Below are 22,470 nucleotides of genomic sequence, written 5' to 3'. Positions count from 1 at the left end.
TGGCATGAAATTAAATGTTATGAGATGAGATGATAATCTCAGTAAAATGGTGGTTGTATTGGTGGTAGCGGTACTAAGACTTTTTCAGTGGTGTTTTTGGAGGATCCCGAGAAGCTACGTCGTACTTTGTATCATTTTTCCACATTTGTGCACTTTCACTTAAATTATTAAATAAACCACTGTTAATAATACACATTTAAACCTGAAGAAACACTAAATAGACAAGTCCTTGACAACAATTGTTGTGGTAGATTGCTTTTGGAACTTATGTAACTTTTTTGCTTGTTATTAAACAGACAAAAATAATAAATAAATAATTTATTCGTAGACTGCAGTCTCACTATCTTTAGACTGACAAAATAATTGAACCATTCTGAAAAGCTCGGAAGTCAGTGACTGTCAACAAATAAAAAAAAAAACTTATTGATTTTTCATTTGACAGCTCGGTGGAAAACACCGTCTATTTTTTCTTACAATTGAATTGAAATGAAATAATCGGACGCGCGTAAAGCTTGTCCCCGAATTAAATAAGTGCAGTGGTAAAGTGCTTAACTAAGGATTAGAAATGAGTGAAATAAGGCAACGGCGGGGAGACGGCGATGGAAACCAGAAAATAGAAGCTGCTGTCGAGTCGGATCATGTATGAAATTTTAAACTGCATATTCAATTCATAAACAAAATACAGATGTATTTGAAATTCAAAAAATAATGTCGTATACTGATTTATTCATTGATAGGTCGACTCTGAAGAGGAGAAAGTCCTAGAAGAGAAGTATGTGGACGAGCTAGCGAAGTCCTTACCGCAAGGCACTGACAAAACTCCAGAAATCCTTGACTCTGCGCTTTCTGGACTATCTACGAGGTAATGCTCAAAGAAACTTCCGGAATTGCGAATTAGCTATCTATGGTGACTAAATCAGCTATCAATAAATTTCAGTCAGAAAAATAAATGTGTTTAACTTAGTATTTAAATTACTATTGTATTTAAATTAAAAGTTTATTAGGATCAAAAGCGTTGAAATTTAAAATTAGTGAGCATGTTTGTGTAATCTCACATGTAATTTGAATAAATTATTTTATTGACAAGGTCATAGAATATGTTGGCATTTCATGTTTGTAAAATTTTAAATTATGCATTAATTTTTAGACCATGACATTGTATTGAGATAGTTAAAGTTGTTTTAAAATTAATAAAGAAAATTTAAAGTAGTACAAAATAAACTAAAAAAAATGTTAGAACTTCCAGTGTTTACAATTTATTATATATTTTTTTCTGATGTCCAAGTTTGAGTTAATTGATACTGTGCTTAGCATAATTACGTTTACACATTTTAGGTTCGTAATTAATTATCATTCTAGGCAGTCTTATGACATTAACTTAACTCTGTATATACTTTTTACAAAGGTTCCGTTGATAAGAATTTCTTTAATAAAACTTTAGATTCAACTTATTTAAAGAAATGGTATGATAAAAATGTTTGTACAGATGTCTGCTCACTACACTATATATAACTAACTAATAACAATTCTTAATGCTCAGTTTGAATAGCTGGATATCCAATTTCACGTCATTAATATTGATAGTACATTAGTATTGGTAGACTTGATTTTAGTACTGATTTTATAAGTGTTCTATGAAATATGATAAGCATTTTGCTGACATGAGATTTTAAAACAAAAAAACTGATAATTTAAATCTAGATCATTTGTTATTTTTAAAAAGGAGTAGCTTCTTCAAAAACTTAAGTGAACAAAATTAATCACAGATTTTAAATAAAAGATAATATATATATAATGTCTTTATAATATTTATTGTTGCATTTAGATGGAGGAACTGGGTAATTCGTGGAATATTTACATGGTTGATGATCGGAGGTTTCTGTTTGCTGATCTACGGTGGACCTCTCGCTCTCATGATTACGGTATATTAATTCTTAATAATAAAAATAAAAATTACAGGCCATTATATTCTATATAGTTAATTATTTACCCATTCCAAAGTATTTCTTGAATATATGTTTTGTTTTTTTTTTATGTTTAGATGGCTGGATGAGCTCATAGCACACCTGGTGTTTTGGAAATGGTTACTGGAGCCCATAGACATCTACAACGTAAATGCGCCACCCACCTTGAGATATAAGTTCTAAGGTCTCGGTATAGTTACAAAGCTGCCCCACTCTTCAAACCAAAACGCATTACTGCTTCACTGCAGAAATAGGTAAAGTGGTGGTACCTACCCATGCAGACTCACAAGAGGTCCTGCCACTACCACTATGTGCATTGTGTATAAATAGGATCAAGCTATAGGATGACAATCTATATGCTATGGTTGAGAAATGCAGCTGCTTGGCCCCCTTCAGTTCTGAGTCTGTATCCATTCTGATTGGTGGTCTAGCCATTGACATAGTTACCTTAGGGCCAAAATGGTCATCGCTGTGGGTAGACGGTTGTAAGGGACAGTGTAAACCACAACACCTAGCTTTCATTTTTGTTTTGTTCGTGGGCCTTAAGGGTATAGTTAAAAAAAAACATTAAATAAATTTAATTGTTATTAAAAGTTTTAGGTTTTTTCCATTAATTGATAGGGTGGCAAATCTTATACACCTTAGACACTGAATCTTAAAATACGCCACAGAACTTAGCTGTTATCTATACCGTTGCAAATCAGACTATGATACAATTTTTCAATGAAGTATAGTTTGATCAACATATGCTCTCAGTGTGTAGGTCGTCTAAGCTACAGAAAATGTATTAAAATGTACTTTAGCACCCAATGAATATTATGATAATTTTAATAGTCTATTGTTTGTCCACATTTCAAACGTATTTTACTTTTATCCAAGGTCCTCTGCGTTCAAGTGAAGTGTTTTGAAGAGATCATCAACATTGGATATGCAGTCTACCGTGTCCATGGTCTCCCATGGTTCCGTTCCTTGTCTTGGTACTTCCTATTGACTTCCAATTATTTCTTCTATGGGGAAAACTTGATTGACTACTTTGGTGTTGTCATCAACAGAACGGTGAGCATTTATTATTAAGTTGCATTGTTTTATAAAAGTTTTATTACATAGCATCAGCGATACCAGCATTTTTGTCACAAAACCGGACTTAAGCAACTAAAAGGCTAAGATCATATTACTTTTAGCGGATATATATCAATCAAATTCATTTTCATTGATCAGATGACTCATTCAAGATAATATTATGCTGGGAGGTTGAAGCCAAACAAAGTATTTACAGATTGTATGCAATTTAAGATTTTGACAGAAGATTCAAGTCATGGACAATATAATAATAATATAAAACCACTTTTAGGTAAACCAGGGTATGCTTAGTCCATAGTTAATAGATCCTAAGGCAACATGTGACTAGGAAGATAAGGAAGTAACTTTAATGCGCCCTTGACACAGCTTATAAATTTTACTAGTGACGTAAACGGCTTTATTAACAAGGTTCACATGTAGCATTATATTGGAATTTCTCATTCGTATAAAAAAAAGGATAAAATAATGGTATTCTATTTAAAAAAACAATAAATGACTTGAATTATAGGTATTTTAGATGAGAAAAAAACTTTGTCTTCGAAAGTGAAATAGTAAATGCGTTAGTGTTATAAGTTAAAAAATTATATTTTTTTTATTGCTTAGATGGGTGGACGAGCTCACAGCCCACCTGGTGTTAAGTAGTTACTGGAGCCCATAGACATCTACAATGTAAATGCGCCACACGTCTTGAGATATAAGTTCTAAGGTCTCAATATATTTACAACGGCTGCCCCACCCTTCAAACCGAAACGCATTACTGCTTCACGGCAGAAAGAGGCACGGTGGTACCTACCCGTGCGGACTCACAAGAGGTCCTACCAACAGTAATAGATGTAATGTTATATCGAGGTCATTGACCCCTGTGTCAGTGTGTAATTAAAAACATTTGAATCAAATACAACTGGCAAGTGCTATGTGAAATTTAAATTTAAATAGACGAAGACAAAATTCTTCTCTCCTTTTAAACAAATATTAAAATTTATTTGACGAGATTCCTCATCTAAAGTCCTAGTAATTAATTTTGTTTTTTTTTTGCCTTTCGCATTTTTCCCTCACAATGCGTGACCAGCGGAATTTCAGCTGACTTATATTAATAATAATTTGTATTGTTTGCGAAAAGCGGACATGTCCACATGTGAGTCAATGTTACGTGTTTTTAGGTATAACGATATTTTTATAAATTGATCGATAACTTGATATTTCAGTCTTCAATTCAAGAAATAAAATGAAGTAAAACATTCAAAAGCAACTAGTAGAGATGTAATTTTTTAATTCAAATATTGCAGTGGTGCAATAGTTAACGCTCTAGACTGTTGCGCCGAGGGTCGTGGGTTCGATTCCCATTACGGGCAAACTTTCGTGTGATGAACAGGTTTGTTTGCTCTTTCTCTGGGTGTTTATCATATATGTATATATTTAAACGGATATATATCATCGATATAATATATGTATATCAGTTTCGGGCATCCATTACACAAGGAATTCTAATTTGGAACAGGATGACCGTACGTGATTTAAAAAAAAAGAAAAAAAAACAGTTGAGTCCTTTCTTCGGTTTTCGCGAATCGTAGACATAATAAAACTACTTTTACGGTTTAATCTCGTTTAATTTAATTATTATATTTTTATTTTTTATATTTAATATATTTTGTACACACAGCTGTTAGAAGAATCACGACAATAAGGATACAGAGTAAAAGCACCACTACTTTTATCATTATTATAGTATATTATTTCCGACACTTCAAATATTTTACAGTTTTCATGATATTGAAAGAAAATATTGCATTCCGTTATGATGTAGGTATTTATAACACAAAAATTACAAGTAGGTAAGTATCGTCTATTTCTTATCGACGTTAGTGTAGTATTCAGAATTTCATATCGGTTTTATAGAAGACGCGAAATACGTAGCCGCTTAGTATTTATGTTTATTTTGATGTAGATTACGGTCGTCCGGTACGCAACGTGTAATACACTTATCACACGAACACCGATTGCCAAAATGTATGCAGTCAAACAAAATAAATATTGCTCGACCGATAGCGTGACGGGTTATCTATCATAGATTCTATGCGTAATACAAATATTATGCTAAAGTATGAAAGTTACTGTCTCGGTTTTTTTTTTAAATATAATGGGCCAAGGGTTGTAATAAAAAAAAACTACGCGATTATTCCCATACATTTAGTCTGATTTATTTCTTACTAATATTCGAACCAACAAAAATTTCATATATTTTATTGGAAAAATTTTACAGGTACCCGATGTTATCTGTCTAATATCGAGATATGTAAGTTAGTTTAGAGAATGTTACCACTTAAAAAAAATATTTTTTGTTTTCGATTACCGCGAAGAATGCACTATAGAATCGTGTGCATTTGTAACCACAGAAGTATCAGTTGATAACAACGCGTTGGGTTGATTGGATTGTTAATTGACTTATAATTCAAAACGAACGCACGTAAAAGAATGCAGAAGAATGCTTATCCCTAATAGGGTAATTAGTGGTAATAACAGTCACAAACATTACCGATGCCGACTTGTGAATCCACATTAAGAAAATAGCGGACATAATATTTTTGCTGAAAACCTGTCAAGTTGCCTGGAGTAATTGTAATTGTAATAATTTGTAATATTCAGTGTTCTTTAAGTCGGACGTCTTTGTTGACGTTTGGTATCAATAAATAATAGGGAAACAGCTTAAAATTAGACTGATCGACTACATCATAATAATAAACATGTTTAATAATTCTAATATACCTAGTCAGGTCATAAATTCTGTCACATGTTTAATGTAAAATAATTGAAACAAGTTTATTCATTATGTAACCATTCATATATCAAAATGAACTTAACAAAACATAGATTCTTATGACACTAAAGTTTATTCAAAATGTCCTCCGTGATTTTGAATACAGGCCTTCAATCTGCGCGGCCAGTCGTCTATCGCAGCACGAACGAGGTCCATGTCAATATCGGCGGCTGCCTTAATCAAGGATATCTTGAGTGACTCCAAATTGGGATGAGGCTTTGAGCACGCCTTTTCCTCCAAGTGTTGCCATATCTTGTAATCTAACGGATTCAAATCTGGACTGGAGGAGTCTTGTGTGCTCTTCGCTCTATGAGCTGGCGCCGAATCTTGTTGGAATACCCAGTGCCTGTTATTGAACATGGTATGAGAAACAGGTTCCACAAGGTTCGTCAGGACTGTATTTTGATACACAACTGCATTCGTTTTTACACCTTTCTCACAAAAATGTACCTCTATTAAGCCCCAATAAGAAACTCCCAACCATATCATGAACGAGGATGGAAAATTACCTCGTTGGACACGCGGAATACGGTTGCTTGCTTCTTCACTACTGTGTGCGTACACCTTATCATTTTGTTTGATGTAGCTCTCTTCTACGGTAAAAATTTTTTCATCCGAAAAAAGAATTTCCCGATATTTTTTTCCCGCGTACCGCTTCAACAAAGCGCGGCATCTCTTCAGTCTCAGGTCCATTAGACGAGCATTCAAACGATATCCTGTTTTTCTTCGATATGCCCGAAGCCCTAAGTCTTCATTTAACACCCTTTTCACCGTGGTTCTGCTTAACCCCATCTGAAGGGCCAACAGTTTCTGCTTACGTTTGGGATTTCTTTGAATTCGCGCCTTCACAGCTTTTATCACTGCTGGAGTCCTAACAGACCGCGGGCGACCACTTCTTGACCTGTCATCTACACTAGAGTCTTCATTGTATCGTTTGATGTTACCATAAACGAATCTTTTGGTTATATTAAAATTTTTCAGTATGTTAAAAATTTGAATTGGCGCGTAACCGCAACGATGCAACGCTATAACTGCAACACGGTCTTCTTTAAGCGTCCACTCCATATTTAAAAATGAGTAAAATTCTAAATGTATACATTTTTATTTTCATGAACAATTCGAAATTCGAATTCAATAAACTTTTTTGTGGCCAGCATTCTAAAAGAAAAGTTTTTACTGTGTGACAATACTTATGACCTGACTAGTTATAAGTAATATACTTAATAATTAATACGTGAAGCAAAAACTTTGTATCCCTTTTTACAAAAATTGCGAGGACGGAGGAGTATGAAATTTTCCACACTTATAGAGAATATAAAGAAGAAGTGCATAATGCTAATATTTTTTTAAAATAATGCACAAAAGATACATTAAACCAATAAAGAAAACATTACACACACTACCATGTATTTGACACACACACGCATGCATACTATTTATTTATTGTCAAACTGTTGTTCTTGACGTCTGTGGTCAAATTGAGTATAGATTAAATATTGTTTGTCTTTATTAATATTGTACTATAGTATAGTATTGGCGTTGAAAATGCAATCATAATAATGTACAAACTTTCAATTCCAATTAATTATAGTCGAATTTCGACTACCGCGGGACCTCTAGTATACTTAATAATATGATAGTTATTTGAAATATAAACCAATCATGCAAAATCGCCACTATTGAGATGTGCTTTGGTAGCTTATGAATATAACGTTTTGAGTGTCGGTCGGCACTCGTATGCTGACTACCATTGACACTTCGAACTCATGTCGCATGGTGGGTAATTACATCCATCAACTTATACATGTACTTTAAGATTTCCTATCTAGTGCAATAAAAAACATACCAGCCTTGCACAACTTCATTGTCATGATCAGGCAAACCTTACCCAAAAATGGAGATAAGTCCCCCAAAAACATCGTTAAACACCGTACCGTTCACCGCAGTAGGAGTGACACTTTCATCACCTTCTGTCTCATTCTATCGCAGATTGAATCCTATAGATGTTTTTTTTTTATTGCTTAGGTGGGTGGATGAGCTCACAGCCCACCTGGTGTTAAGTGATTACTGGAGCCCATAGACATCTAAAACATAAATGCGCCACCCACCTTGAGATATAAGTTCTAAGGTCTCAGTATAGTTACAACGGCTACCCCAACCTTCAAACCGAAACGCATTACTGCTTCACGGCAGAAATACAGGCAGGGCGGTGGTACCTACCTGTGCGGAATACCTATATCTGTAGCCCGACTTCAGTTGTATATGTACATGTATTTAGGGTTAAGTATATTCGTTTGCATAGTCGGGTGAATGAACTCTCGGCCCAATTGCTGTTAATTATTTCCAGAGTCCATAGATATCGCATTGTGTATGCCGCCATTATTTATGCCATCACCAATAACTGATTGAAATTAGATGCGTGTATATAACGCTAGCACAAACTACAGAGCATATTAGCCTTTATTAGTTTACGAGGTACACGGAAATGTAGGCTAATGTCTTTTGGTTAAAGGTCAAAACGAAATGGAATATGTATGTACATACATTGTCATTGTGTATATATTGTACAGTTCGTTATAATTATAGTTCTGATGCATATTTGATTAAGTTTTTAGTTTCAATGTTATTATATATAACTGAAGTATATCTTTAATGATCGACTCGTCCGTTATCGCGTGGCGCTGCGAGATTCGTTGTTGAGGGTTTACTGGTGGTCCGGAGGCCTTTCCAGTTTCACAAGGACAGGTGGGCGAGCATGGGCTCAGCCAAGAGGAGTGGGTTTTGCTAACAGTTACTCGAGCACCTCCAAGAGAGACTTAACAACTCAAGAGTAGCTGCTTCGCGAATGAGTCTATTACCGGATCGGAATCGCGACCCGCTGAGAATATTGCACGTCGAACTCTTTGCCGAGTTCGACGAGTACGGTTGCCGGCGTCATTACTCCTACTATTAGAACGGAAGGCGTCTAATACAAGGCTTATTGGATATGATGGATCCGTAAGGGAGTATTCAGTATTGACCGCGGGAAAACACCTACTCTGCCTGGGTATACTGATCCCGGGCGGAAATTTGACGTTGGATGAGATAGTGCAACGGAAGTCATTTGGTGGGTAGAACCCTAAAAACATCCTTGGGTCCGCGCCCTGCAAATCTGCGGTCCGTCATACCCCACGCGTACTCAAGTCGCGAAAACTTCATGCAGGTTCGGCACCCTGCCCGAAAAAATGAAGCAAAACACTAATGATATCTCACATACATCATCAGATATGTAAAAGTTCGTATTCAATCGTAAAATAAGGTTGCTGTCGACAAAAACGAGAGCGTTGTTAATGTTTTCAGGATACAAATTGTTTTAAACCACGATTTTCAAATTTTATGAGTTGGGCCGGTATTTCGGCGCTGTTGGGTGGCGTGAGCGCAAATAATAGTTTGTCCTAAATTTTCTTCTCATCAATAAACTCCCTAAAGTCACTAAAGATACAAAATTAATTTGCTTAAACGCAAAAAAAATGTTTTGTTCACAGGACTACCTCAAGTTTCTGGTGACGTACCATCGTTTCATATCGTTCAGCTTGTACTGCGTCGGCTTCGTTTGGTTCGTGCTGTCTCTGGTCAAACGCTACTACATGCGGCAGTTCAGCCTGTTCGCTTGGACCCACGTCGCTCTGCTGATCGTCGTTACGCAGTCGTATCTCATCATCCAGAACATATTTGAGGGTGAGTTGTCAATGTAACGAATGCTTTAGATGCAGACGGCAACGCGTTGCGGCGTATACTATTCAAAGAATTCAAGTCAAGACATGACCGTCTAATACCCCAAGCACCGGTCATCGTTCTCGTTGAACCCGTCGCTGGCGATTAAGGGATCGGCGAGTAAATTAACCCACAGACACAGCCTACTGAATTTCTCGCCGGATCTTCTCAGTGGGTCGCGATTCCGATTCGGTGGTAGATTCTGCGAAGCACTGCTCTTGCTAGGGTTCGTGTTAGCTTACCTACTAGCCCGGTGACGCTGACATGGTCTCTCTAGACCATCAGCTTAGGTAGAAAAAAAAAGGACCGTCTAATATGTGCTACTGCAGAATTCATGAATCCCGGACACATTGTCTAAGAGGATGGAGACCGCTCTGAAAATAACGGAACGAAAAAGCGACACCAAGGATTAAAGTCCCGTGCTCTAGAAAGATCAAACCAGTTCGACTATAGGTAGTATCTGGGGGTCGACGTGCCGTTAAAAGCAAATAAAATTGGAAGACCGTAGTCCATGGATATTCGTAAACAGATGTCACGACTTTGTCCTGAGAACATAGACGCGTGAAGGACGAACAATGTTACCGCGTGACTCAATGGTAGTCTTAAGCAATAATATGACCATAAGATGCGATGTATCGAGACGAAATACAACTGTATTTACAAATACGAAATACAACTTTATTTCGTTCCTTTGAAATTACAAATTCGCCATTTTCGAAGTTGAATTGAATTATGTTCTTTTGTTTATTTAAGCACTAGCGACCCGCCCTAGCTTCGCTTCGGAAACTGTAATTTATTATTGATTTCTCCACTATTTAATGGATGTTTTTATACATATAAACCTTCCTCTTCAATCACTCTATCTATTAAAAAAACCGCATCAAAATCCGTTGCATAGTTTTAAAGATTTAAGCATACATATGGAGATAGGGACAGAGAAAGTGACTTTGTTTTATACTATGTTTAGGCATAAACATCTACCATATCTATTTCGAAGCGAAGGTAACTTTGCTGTTAAATAAGTTTGTTCTAGAAATCGTATGTTGAAAAGAAAAAGAAGTGTAGAATCGCATTAACAATTGAATTGGATTACCTCGTTAAACCAATCGATATGTATGTACTTTGTACGTAAGGACTTATGCACTTGAACCTCGTACCCGGTCGAACGGAAGTGTTAAGGTGACACCATATACGTTCCATTAAATTTATTCACAAAAAGATGAAAGGTCATAATTATGGAGGTATATTTACATTTTCGTTCCAAAAAATAATCTTTTATTTTTTTGTTGTCTGTGACTGGTCTGTTTGACTGATCTGTGACTGGTGACTGGTTTGTATTGTTTTTTTAACTATAAGTGGCACAATAAAAACTTATACAAGTGCATAATAACGTGGACGTTTGACACAGTTTTAACTTACTAATTAATATTTTATAATTGCATTTGAAAAAAAATATATGGAGTTTAAATGGCAAACCGAAAAAATTAACTTTTTTAACTTTATTCTTTTTATAAAAAAAATTGTCAGGTCCTTGGAGCGATTTTATATTTTTTTTGTCAAAATATTGATTGTTTTCACATACAAACATACACACCCAGCTAATGAAAGCGTGTAAAAAATATTTCTCAATATTAAATTACATTATTATTACCGTATCCATCGATAAGTGGACGTATGCGGTTAACCCTTAATTGATAAAATTTATAAACCACAAATGATATTAATTTGAAACGACAATATTGATATTAGTGTTTCTACCAATGTATTGAATTCACGGAAAATACGTCAGCTATATACTGGTCGTGCATATTGTAATTATAAAAAATATATTTGAGGCACGTTTGTAAGGCGTAAATTTTCGGACCGTTTGAGGACTGTAAGCACCATTGAGGACTTTCCCCCGTGAGGCCAAATAGGTTCCTACTCAGATTAAATATACTCGTTTGATGGAGGACAAAGGGAAGATCTTAGAGCGCGTGGTCTGGCTGGTAGATTGACAGTCCAAATATTTGTTATTCGGGACTTGTATGCATTGCATAATAATATTAAGCAAGAGTACTTATCTTAGATTTCTTATCGGTTTTTTTCTATTTGAGCGTAGCTATACCCACCCACTTATTTTTTTATTTCTGTGCATCCGTGACTAAAATATCGGACAGTCAGCCAAATGCGATCAATAATTATTTAAAAATTAAACTGCTGCCCGTTCTCTCCATACTGCTCTTACTTCGCATATAGAGCTAAAAAGACTGCAGTTTTCTCTGTAAATACCAATAATAAAAAGGTGGCATCGACATTTCCACTCCATTCATTTTGGGAACTGCGTAAAACACTGTGAGCTTATCGACTCGATTGTATAAACAACAGCAAAGAAAAGATGTTCTCGTGACGGCGTGGCGGCTGGTGGCAGATACAGGCAAGAATTAACGCTATTACTGTAGTTTTAAAACTGAAAATTAGTCCACATAAATACGTATAACGTCCTCATGTTGGAATTTTCTCTTATGTCATGATTCACCCTAAACACACGAATCAAGAAATGTATATCTAAGCTACATTTAAACACATATTCTGACGAGGAATCTTAGTGGACGAGGCAATCAGTAACTGCACATCTATCTTCTATCTATATATATAAAAATGAATTGCTGTTCATTAGTCTCGCCAAAACTCGAGAACGGCTGGACCGATTTGGCTAGTTTTGGTCTTGAATTATCTGTGGAAGTCCAGAGAAGGTTTAAAATGTAAAAGAAAAAAATGCAAGATAAATAATATGAAAATGCTCGGAATTAAATAAAAATAACAATTTTGTTTTTCCCATGATGTGTCCCCCGTCGGACGGATTCCTTTAAGTTTATTTTATACAAAAGTTTAGGTCTTTTATTTATCGATTGAGGCACTACGAAGTCTGCCGGGTCAGCTAGTTATCTAATAAAAGAATTAACTTGTAATAAATAGAATTGCTATGTCAATTTATTGATGGCGTAAGCAACGGCTTATATATCATAAATCTATTAATATTTTAATTAAATTACGCACGTAACGAATAGCGCAGTTGTGATTAAATCATTCCGTCAGCTTGTATTGTTGTCAACTCTACAATGTCCCCGTCGGGAAACCTTTCAAAGTGCGTATGTAGGTCGACTGGAAATAAGGCCGGGTTTTCACTACACCATATATCTACGTATGTACGCTGTTCATCATTGAATTATATTTACGTAGTAGTAGTATCTCAATGCTGTTTGTACGTTGCCTATATTACGTTGTGGTTTATAGAAAATAGATTTTTAATACGTAATATCTCGACATTAGAAGCTGTGTTTGCAGTTTGAAAGCCGCCTTAATACATATTTCTGATTATACAGTTTTTTTTGTGTGTTTGGTTCTTCATTTCTATAGTATAATTTTTAAATCAATTATTTGAAATTAATCTAATCTATAAACAATTTACATGTCATGTGTAAAGGTCTTATCAGTAATTAATTAGGTATGATTAACATATAGAGCTTAAACAAATACGATTATGAGATATTCTAAGGGAGAAATGTGTCAAAGTTTTTGTTTTTTAAGATAAAACTTTCAGAGCGTAAAGGATAATTACATACTCATGAACGATTTCAAAATCATAAAAAAGGAGAACACTAATCTTAAAGAGGTTTTGTTTCGCGTGCTCCGAAAAGAATATTATAGTTTATCCTAACAACACGAAGTTTCTAGAACAGATTAAAATTAAAATTTAATTGTTAAAATTTCCTCAAAAAACGTACAAACATATTCATGGATCTGCAAATTTTTTGTAGTATATAATAGTCTGTGTCTTTTTGTTTAAATAAACATTTCAATATGTGCACCAATTTCTTTGTTTTCCTTTAGCGAGTTCGCAAATCATTCAACCGATTGATTTGAAATATGGAAAAGTCAAATTTAGGACCTCTTGTGAGTCCGCACGGATAGGTACCACCACCCTGCCTTTTTCTGCCGTGAAGTAGTAATGCGGTTCGGTTTGAAGGGTGTGGCAGCCGTTGTAACTATACTGAGACCTTAGAAATTAAATCTCAATGTGGGTGGCGTTGTAGATGTCTATGGGCTCCAGTAACCACTTAACACCAGGTGGGCTGTGAACTCGTTCACCCGTTTAAGCATTAAAAAAAAAGAATATTGTTGTTAGGTTATTATTAAATTATTATATTTAATAACTCAACTTCTCTGATATAGTACTAAAAATAACAATTTACGATAGGTAATGTGTCAATACATTTTTACGTTAATTTTGTTGAGGCCGGCTAATCTTTTATTTTTTAGGCACAATCCAAATGTTTGACTATCGCTAATTGAGCGAGAAACGACCAAGTCATTATGACGAAGCCGTCTCTAGCTTTATATCTCTAAATTTTATATCATCATCGCTAAGTCAGCGTCATATGTATAACGTTCTATTATAATAATACATTTCGAGCGAACAATGGCTGGTAGGTACGCGTTGTTTCATGGCAAGTTTATTATTAGTAGTCTTTGGCTTCTGGATGTTAAAACAGCTGAACAATTTTGATCCTTTGTTTAGGTTACAAATATTTTAATCTTTTGTAAATTGTGTGTATTCTATGTGTTTGATTTATAATTCGGTCGATTCTCGTGAAGTGTGAGCCCGCAAGAGATGGTACCGATACTGCCGATTTGTAAGCACTCATATGTGCTGATTGGAAGAGTGGAACAGCCGTTTTTAAAACTGATGACGCCCTTATCATTAATAATCATTGGTTCTTGTAACCATTTACTACTGAGTGATCTCTTATGCTCATTCAGAGCAATAAAAACTATATCTTGATCTTACAATTGATACATTGGCCAAAAAGACGTTTTCCAAAGTAATCAACTAAAAAAAATCAACAAAAAAGCGGTTGAATTAATATCTAATATGTTCGCATGTTTGAATGCTCTCTGCTCAAACGATGCTCGTAATAATGTTGATTCGCGTGTTTGGTTCAGTTTTGATTTTACAAAACAATTAATGCATATATAACGTAACAACAGACTGCATTACAAACTAGTGCAAGTTTATTACTGTTGGTAGGACGTATTGTGAGTCCGCACGGATAGATACCACCGCCCTAAATATTTCAGCCCTGAAGCAGTAATGCGTTTCGGTTTGAAAGGTTTGAAAGGCAGCCGTTGTAGCTATACTGAGACGTTAGAACTCATATTTCAAAGGTGGGTGGCGTCATTTACGTTGTAGATGTCTATGGGCTCCTGTAACCATTTAACACCAGGTGGGCTGTGAGCTCGTCCACCTATCTATATATATAAAAATGAATTGCTGTTCGTTAGTCTCGCTAAAACTCGAGTACGGCTGGAGCGGTTTGGCTAATTTTGGTCTCGAATTATTCGTGGAAGTCCAGAGAAGGTTTAAAAGGTGAAAAAATATGAAAATACTCGGAATTAAATAAAAACAAATAATGTTGTTTTTCCTTTCATGTGTCCCCCGTCGGACGGATTCCTTTTGTTTGTTTTAAGTTTATTTTATACAAAAGCTTAAGTGTTTAATTTATCGATCGAGGCACTACGAAGTCTGCCGGGTCAGCTAGTCTATTCAATAAAAAAAAGTGCAACGATGTTGTATCACAAACGTGTACATACATAATTTAGTTAATGTTGAAGTTACGAAACGAAGAGAGCTCGCGGTAATTGCTAGGCGGGCCGCTAGTTATTATATGCACGTTATGCTAATTGAACTATGTTGAAGTATGTATTAGTTAGTAGATATGATAAAAAAAAAATCGACTTATGACTCCCCTCCACGGTGTTTTCCGAGCGCTATGACATTTCTTTTTCCAAACGAGGCTTGCGGAGAGTATTTAAAGGTAGGCAGCGGCTTGGCCCCTGGCATTGCTGAAGTCCATGGGCGACGGTAACCACTCACCATCAGGTGGGTCGTCTGCCTACAAGGGCAATACACAAAAACACAATTTTTTTTTGCTAAATAATAATATGTATTTAATTGCATAGACAGGTAACCAGCGTGGTGGTAAACAACCTAGTGTTAAGGATTGTCGGATCCCATAATCATGACGTGTTTGCGGCCCCCTTGAGACGTCCAAAAAAATCAGATGTAACGATGAGTTTTAAAATTTTCATCTATCATAGCTTTGAAAGTGTCGATGCGATACTTGATATTCGATATGAAAATTTATCGATGTTCCAAAAATAGCAACGCGCACGGGTTAACGCTTTCGACGAAATCAGGTCACGTGAGGTAATTCGAATTTGCGGAATTTATCCGGAAAACGGAGCTTTGTAAAACTAGTGTCCCTACTACTGCTGAAATTTTCATGATATAACGCATGTGTCATGGGTCACGCTAGCCTAATTTCTGGGCGAACGTTAACGGTTCATATCCTGAAGATAAGAATAGTAAAAATTATAAATGATTTTAATTAAAAATATGCTTCACTTTAGCCTCGAAACCGTTTAGGCTATCACATTTTCTATAATACTATTAAATTTGCTTCCCGCGTTCATTCATCCTCTGAACAAAACTCTAAAAGCAGAATGCAGAATTTTTTCATGGCTGAAATAGGTATGACGGCTAATAAATACACCGCAGCTTTAACGCTCGCCATCACTAAACAGAGCGAGAGCTAGCCAAGATAATAAGGTATCTATCTATATATTAATACGTGAAGCAAAAACGTTGTACTCCTTTTTACAAAAATTGCGCGGACGGAGGAGTATGAAATGTCCCACACTTATAGAGAATATAGAGAAGGAGTGCAGAATGTTGATATTCTTTGAATTATGCACAAAAAAATATAATACGTTAAATCAATAAAAACAAAATTACATACACTACCATGTATTTGACACACACACGTTTAAATACTCTTTTGTTTATTGTCGAACTTTTGTTATTGCTTAAAGCCTGTGGTCAAATTGAGAATAGATTAATATTATTTGTCTATAGTGTATAGTCTTGGCGAAATCTGTGATTATAGAAGTATAATAGTCTTTGACAACAGAACCAATAATAATGTTTTAAACTTATAATTTCATTCATTATAGTCGAATTTCGACTACTACGGGACCACTAGTTGCTATTATTACGAAACGTGAACTTTTAGTAAGTAGCTCGGAGTAATTTGGTTGCAATATCTTCGCATAAACATCCGGATAGATTGTTATCGGGTTTGTTTTGTTGTCAGTACATCTGTGAACGAGTTCACTTGGCGTTAAATGTCATCGTCCAAACATTACAATCTCAATGTTGAAGCAAAAGCCCACGACTGCTTCCCAGCAGAAGTAGGGGGGGGGTCTCGGCTTTGAAATACCCACTACTACTTATAGTGATTACTGAAAATAAACATTGCTAATTTCATTTTTATGCCACAACGATCTTAGTAGGAATGCGGTCTCTGCCACTAGACTGGGAAAACGCTAGGTAGAAGAAGAAGAAGAAGAGACGATCTTAGATCTGTTTTTTTTTATTGCTTAGATGGGTGGACGAGCTCACAGCCCACCTGGTGTTAAGTGGTTGCTGGAGCCCATAGACATCTACAACGTAAATGCGTCACCCACCTTGAGATAAGAGTTCTAAGGTATAGTTACAACGGTTGCCCCACCCTTCAAACCGAAACGCAGTACTGCTTCACGGCAGAAATTGGCAGGATGGTGTTACTTACCCGCACGAACTCACAAGAGGTCCTACCACCAGTAAAAGAAGGTTTTTCATATTTCAAGTTATATTTCTTGTTCTCAGGTCTGATCTGGTTCATAGTGCCGGTGTCGATGATCATCTGCAATGACGTCATGGCCTACGTATTCGGCTTCTTCTTCGGCAAGACTCCGCTCATCAAACTGAGTCCCAAGAAGACCTGGGAGGGTTTCATTGGCGGCGGTATATCTACAGTCATATTCGGTCTCGGGGTGAGGAATTTTGCCTTTCTAATCCTCAGTTATTGGAGTTCGATTTGCTGAAGATCTGGAGAGTATTAAACGGTAGGCAGCGGCTTGGCTCTGCCCCTACTGGTCCGATTTGAAAAAATCTTTCCACCTAATAAAGAATGTTTCAAAATAGGGGTTTAAATAGCTCCTTAACATTCTATAATTCAAAAATATTTTCACTTTCTACGTATATGAACGTTATGCCAAAGTAACTATTCCACGTGGACGAAGTCGCGGGCAAATGCTAGTAATTTATGTAAAGACACCGAATTTTGAAAACATGCTTAAGAATGATTACAGATGTATTAGATGTATAATATCATTTACAACGTTGTTTCCCAGTTTTTTTATTTATTACAAGTATTAAAAACAACTCGACAGATGTTCGCATTTATTCTTTATGATTGACATCTTGATTGTTCATCTTTCCTCTTGAAATACAACCAATAACAATAATATGATATTTTCAGCTCTCCTATATAATGTCACAATATCCGTACCTTGTATGTCCCATCGAATACTCCGAGAGCGTGGGCCGCATGACCATGGATTGTGAGCCTTCGCTGCTGTTCAGACTCCAGGAGTACACGCCGCCTCAATTCCTGCAACCCGTAATGAAAGTGGTCAGTAAAGCTCAAAAATGTATAAAGATAAAGTTCATTGACGGACTAGCAACTAATGTGTTAGGGTATTAACTTGAGGCTTTTTGGCGGAAACGCGAGGAGTGAAGTTGTGTGATTTGTTTTATTTTGTCTATTTAATGTTTCTTCAGGTTTATATGTGTAATAACGGTGGTTTATTAACTGTTTAATATCTGTGAAAGTGCACAAATGTGGGAAAATGAAACAAAGCCGCTGGACTTGGCTTCTCGGGATCCTCCAAAAAGTCCACTGAAAAAATTTCAGTAAATGACCAACATTTTACTGAGATTATATGTCACCCCATATCATCTCCATATAATTTCATCCCAGTTAATTAATGTCACAAATTTATCCTCTTCATTTTATTTGATTTCAGTCCATAATCTCATTTTTCATAAAAATAAGAATATAAATTAAAATAAGTTATGACCTAAAGGTCTTAAATACCAGGTCATAAAATCCATAAAAAAAAGCTATTAACTTGATTGATTTAATGATAATGAGAAACTTAGCAACTCTAGAGTGATACGTTCTGTTCTGTTTTATTGGGAAAGTTGTGACAATTTAAAGGCACATGTAGATGTATTTTCAATAGAGTTTATTTTGATTTGGATTGATTGAATTAAAGGCGTGAAAATTTAAGCGGAAAGGATTCTGATTACCACATAAAAGTATTGGGCACAATTTTAAATTTTAGCATAATTAAACCAAAATGTACCTTCAGTCAAATGTATAAATGTCATTTCAGATCGGCATGGACAAGTTCAACATGTACCCTTTCATGATTCACTCGCTGTTCCTGAGCACCTTTAGTTCAGTGATTGGACCGTTCGGTGGTTTCTTCGCTTCCGGATTCAAGAGGGCCTTCAAGATCAAGGTAGCTTAATGAAGATAATTCGCTTCGTCGCAATATTACTGGTGGTAGGACCTCTTGTGAGTCCGCACCGGTAGGTACCACCGCCCTGCGTATTTCTGCCGTGAAGCAGTAACGCGTTTCGGTTTGAAGGGCGGGGTAGCCGTTGTAACTATACTTGAGACCTTAGAACTCATATCTTTTTTTTTTTTTTTTTTTTTTTTTTTTTTTTTTTTTTTTTTTTTTTTTTTTTTTTTTTATTTTTATTGCGTAGATGGGTGGACGAGCTCACAGCCCACCTGATGTTAAGTGGTTACTGGAGCCCATAGACATCTACAACGTAGACGCGCCACCCTCCTTGAGATACAAAGTGGGTGGCGCATTTACGCTGTAGATGTCTATGGGCTCCAGTAACCTCTTAACACCAGGTGGGCTGTGAGCTCGTCCACACATATAAGCAATAAAAAAATAATCCAAAAATCGTTGAGATGTTTTTTGTCAAAAAATAACTCAAAAATAATGGGCGACTTATGTACGAAAACAGTAACTCATTATTTTCCGAAAGATGTCTAATGGCAGATACGCGGCGTCCGTCGCGACAAGCGAGACTAAGCATGGTTCCGGCCTGGCGTTGGACTTGTTAATAATAGTCGTTCTCGCGCAGGACTTCGGAGACGTGATCCCCGGGCACGGCGGCATCATGGACCGCTTCGACTGTCAGTTCCTGATGGCCACCTTCGTCAACGTCTACATCACCAGCTTCATACGCACCGCTACTCCTCAGAAGCTGTTGCAGCAGGTAAACTATTAGCTGTCAAACAAATAATCGTAGCTATTTGTTTTTTTTTATCAACGATACATGTATTGCACATCTATACTAATATATAAATCTACAGTGATTTTTAATGATGTTCCGTTATAACTACTGAACCATGCATCCGATTGACTTGAAACTTGGATCCATGTAGAAAATACATGTACTTAATGGATAGGCTAATATTTATATGAGTGTTGGACTCCCCCTGCACCAGTTGCGGGGGCGTTAATGATGAGAATCTTTGTGGGGGTGAGAAATAATAAAGTTAATTTTAAATGCTCAACGAAGCGGACGGGTAGATGATGGGAATTTATTTATTCTGAAGTTAACTGATAGTAATATATTTATGTATAACGAAGCGCACAAAAAGATAAATGAAAAAGGTTTGTTTACAGAATAGTGACGTCACTATTGTTACTAACCTTAAATATGGTTGATTTTAATTTCGAAATTGCCATCTATTAGCTTTTTAAAAATATCATATCCTTCCTCAGGTGTACAACTTGAAGCCGGAACAGCAGCTCCAAATGTTCTACGCCCTTAAGGAGTCCCTGGAACATCGGAATATTCTGAACGCCATACCCTAGACGGGAACGTATGTACGATCTTTGACGGCGAGGTATATAGTGTCACGTTGATTATAATGTTCCAAACTTTGCGTTTAAATGGAGTATGTTGCCCTTAGTTCGTTTAAATATAATAATATTTCTTATTCAAATTATCTTAAAAATACGTTAATATTGTTGATCATTGGCAGTAGCCATTGGGTCCTTAGATTATTATTATTATTTAATTATATAAAAAAATACCATGACATTTATTTAGTGTTGATATACTAAAACTTATTTACTCTGTAGCGCAGTTCGTTTATGCATTGCGACGTAGGTAGAGTTGTCGCTGTATTTTTTTTTTAATCTGGCAACATTGTAATGTGTATATTCCGGAAACTTCCAAAGGTTGAATATATACGGAGTATCTTGAAAATAACAAACCGTTCTAGTCGATAAACTGATGAGTCTTGTGTTTTGATTCCGATACCTTTATACCCCAAAAATACTCCTTATCTCGTACTACATACGTGCTACTTTTCTTTGACTCCATTCCGATAATTGCCAAAGAAACGAATCTATGTTTTGCATCGATTCGCGGTTTCGGGTCGCCTTCCAGACGAAATTCGACAACGTGTAATTTCAGTCGTGGATGATGACTCGTCTTATCTCAAACACCGTAATTCAAATATTAGATATATATTGATATAAATTGTAAATTATTCTTTAGGTTTTTCTTGTAGTAGGGATGTGGGTAGGCTTTATATGATATCTATAAATTTATTGTCTTTTATACATATATACTTAATTACATATAGAAATTATCTTAGTTCCTTTAAACAAATTATCACCAATTTTTTTTAATAGATAGGCAATGTCTAAAGTACAACAGGCAGCCGGATACCCATTAAATAATATATAAAAAATTGTTGCAAGGTATTTAAATAATATTAAAAGGATCATTTAAAAACATGTTTGATGATATAATTTCATATTATTTAAAATTTAAATACTAAGTGTAAATATTTTACTTTATGTTCAATACTAATCATAACGCTATATGTCTAACTTGTCGTACATTTTGGCCCCAAATGACGTCACACTTAAATCGTTTCGTGACTAAGGTTTTGTGTAGTTAACGCTTCAGTATAAAAGAAATGGTTGTCCGGTTGCCTATTCATTGTCTATCGATTTATGTATTTTAATAACCTACACAACCTTGAGGGGGTAGGATAATAAACAATAATGTTACCACCATATTAGTCTTAAAAACTTTTTTCTATGCTTCATATAATTAATGTTTGTTGGTTGTTATTTGGCCAACAGTACATTCAGTAGTGTTGGCCATTCGCCTGTTGGGCCAACGTCTATGACTGCACTTGAGAACAATCCCATCAGACTATATTTTATTTTTAATCGTATTTTCATTGTAAGGTCAACATAAAACTAATTTTCCTATTAAATTAATGTATTATCATACTCATATTGTATTTATCTACTTAGTATTATAAATTTATTGTACTCTAATGTTTTTTAAAATTATAATAATTCGTTTTAAAACGAACGATTGTCGCTCTTATTTCAATATCTTTGGGACGAAAATGTCTCATTACTGATCACTCGAATTAAATGTCTATTCGACAATTAAATTTAGTTTATAAATTAATGTTTATCAAAATTCTCGAATCATTTTCTTGGCTACGTAAAGGATCGTTTAAGTTCAGAACGAAAATCCATAAGAACGTTAGTATTAATTTGTTTGAATGTGGTTAGACTTGATCGCGTTTATTCTACTCTACACTCTTCTTTCATTGAACAGGGATTTTTGCATTTTAAGTTTCGTGTTTAATATTTAGATTTTCTTTATCTATCGAGAAACGGTAGTAATCTGTGCTAAATTTTTTATTATTATTTACTGTCACAATTCAACATCGCTTTTTTGGACGATTAATAAAAATGACAAAAGTATTATTATAAGGGTATAATTTTGCTTGTAAACAAAAAATAATCGTATTTTCTCTCCGTGCAGTTAGTTTAAAAAAAAAAAGAAAAAAAATATACAAA

At 35.5% G+C, this 22,470-nt stretch overlaps 1 protein-coding gene across 1 annotated transcript; it reads left to right on the top strand.

Annotated features, from left to right (window-relative positions):
• The first annotated feature begins 427 nt into the window (after positions 1 to 427).
• Positions 428 to 22,470, top strand: Cds (CDP-diacylglycerol synthase). Its single transcript, XM_028186961.2, has 10 exons — positions 428 to 640; positions 738 to 862; positions 1,826 to 1,922; positions 2,844 to 3,020; positions 9,384 to 9,576; positions 17,363 to 17,529; positions 18,018 to 18,170; positions 18,937 to 19,065; positions 19,706 to 19,840; positions 20,353 to 22,470. Exons 1-10 carry the CDS (start codon positions 566 to 568, stop codon positions 20,443 to 20,445), a joined length of 1,344 nt encoding a protein of 447 aa, XP_028042762.1. The 5' UTR covers positions 428 to 565; the 3' UTR covers positions 20,446 to 22,470.

Source organism: Bombyx mandarina, chromosome 22, assembly GCF_030267445.1.
Source record: "Bombyx mandarina strain Sakado chromosome 22, ASM3026744v2".
NCBI classification, from domain to species: Eukaryota; Metazoa; Arthropoda; class Insecta; order Lepidoptera; family Bombycidae; genus Bombyx; species Bombyx mandarina.
This window is presented reverse-complemented; position numbering and strand designations above follow the sequence as displayed.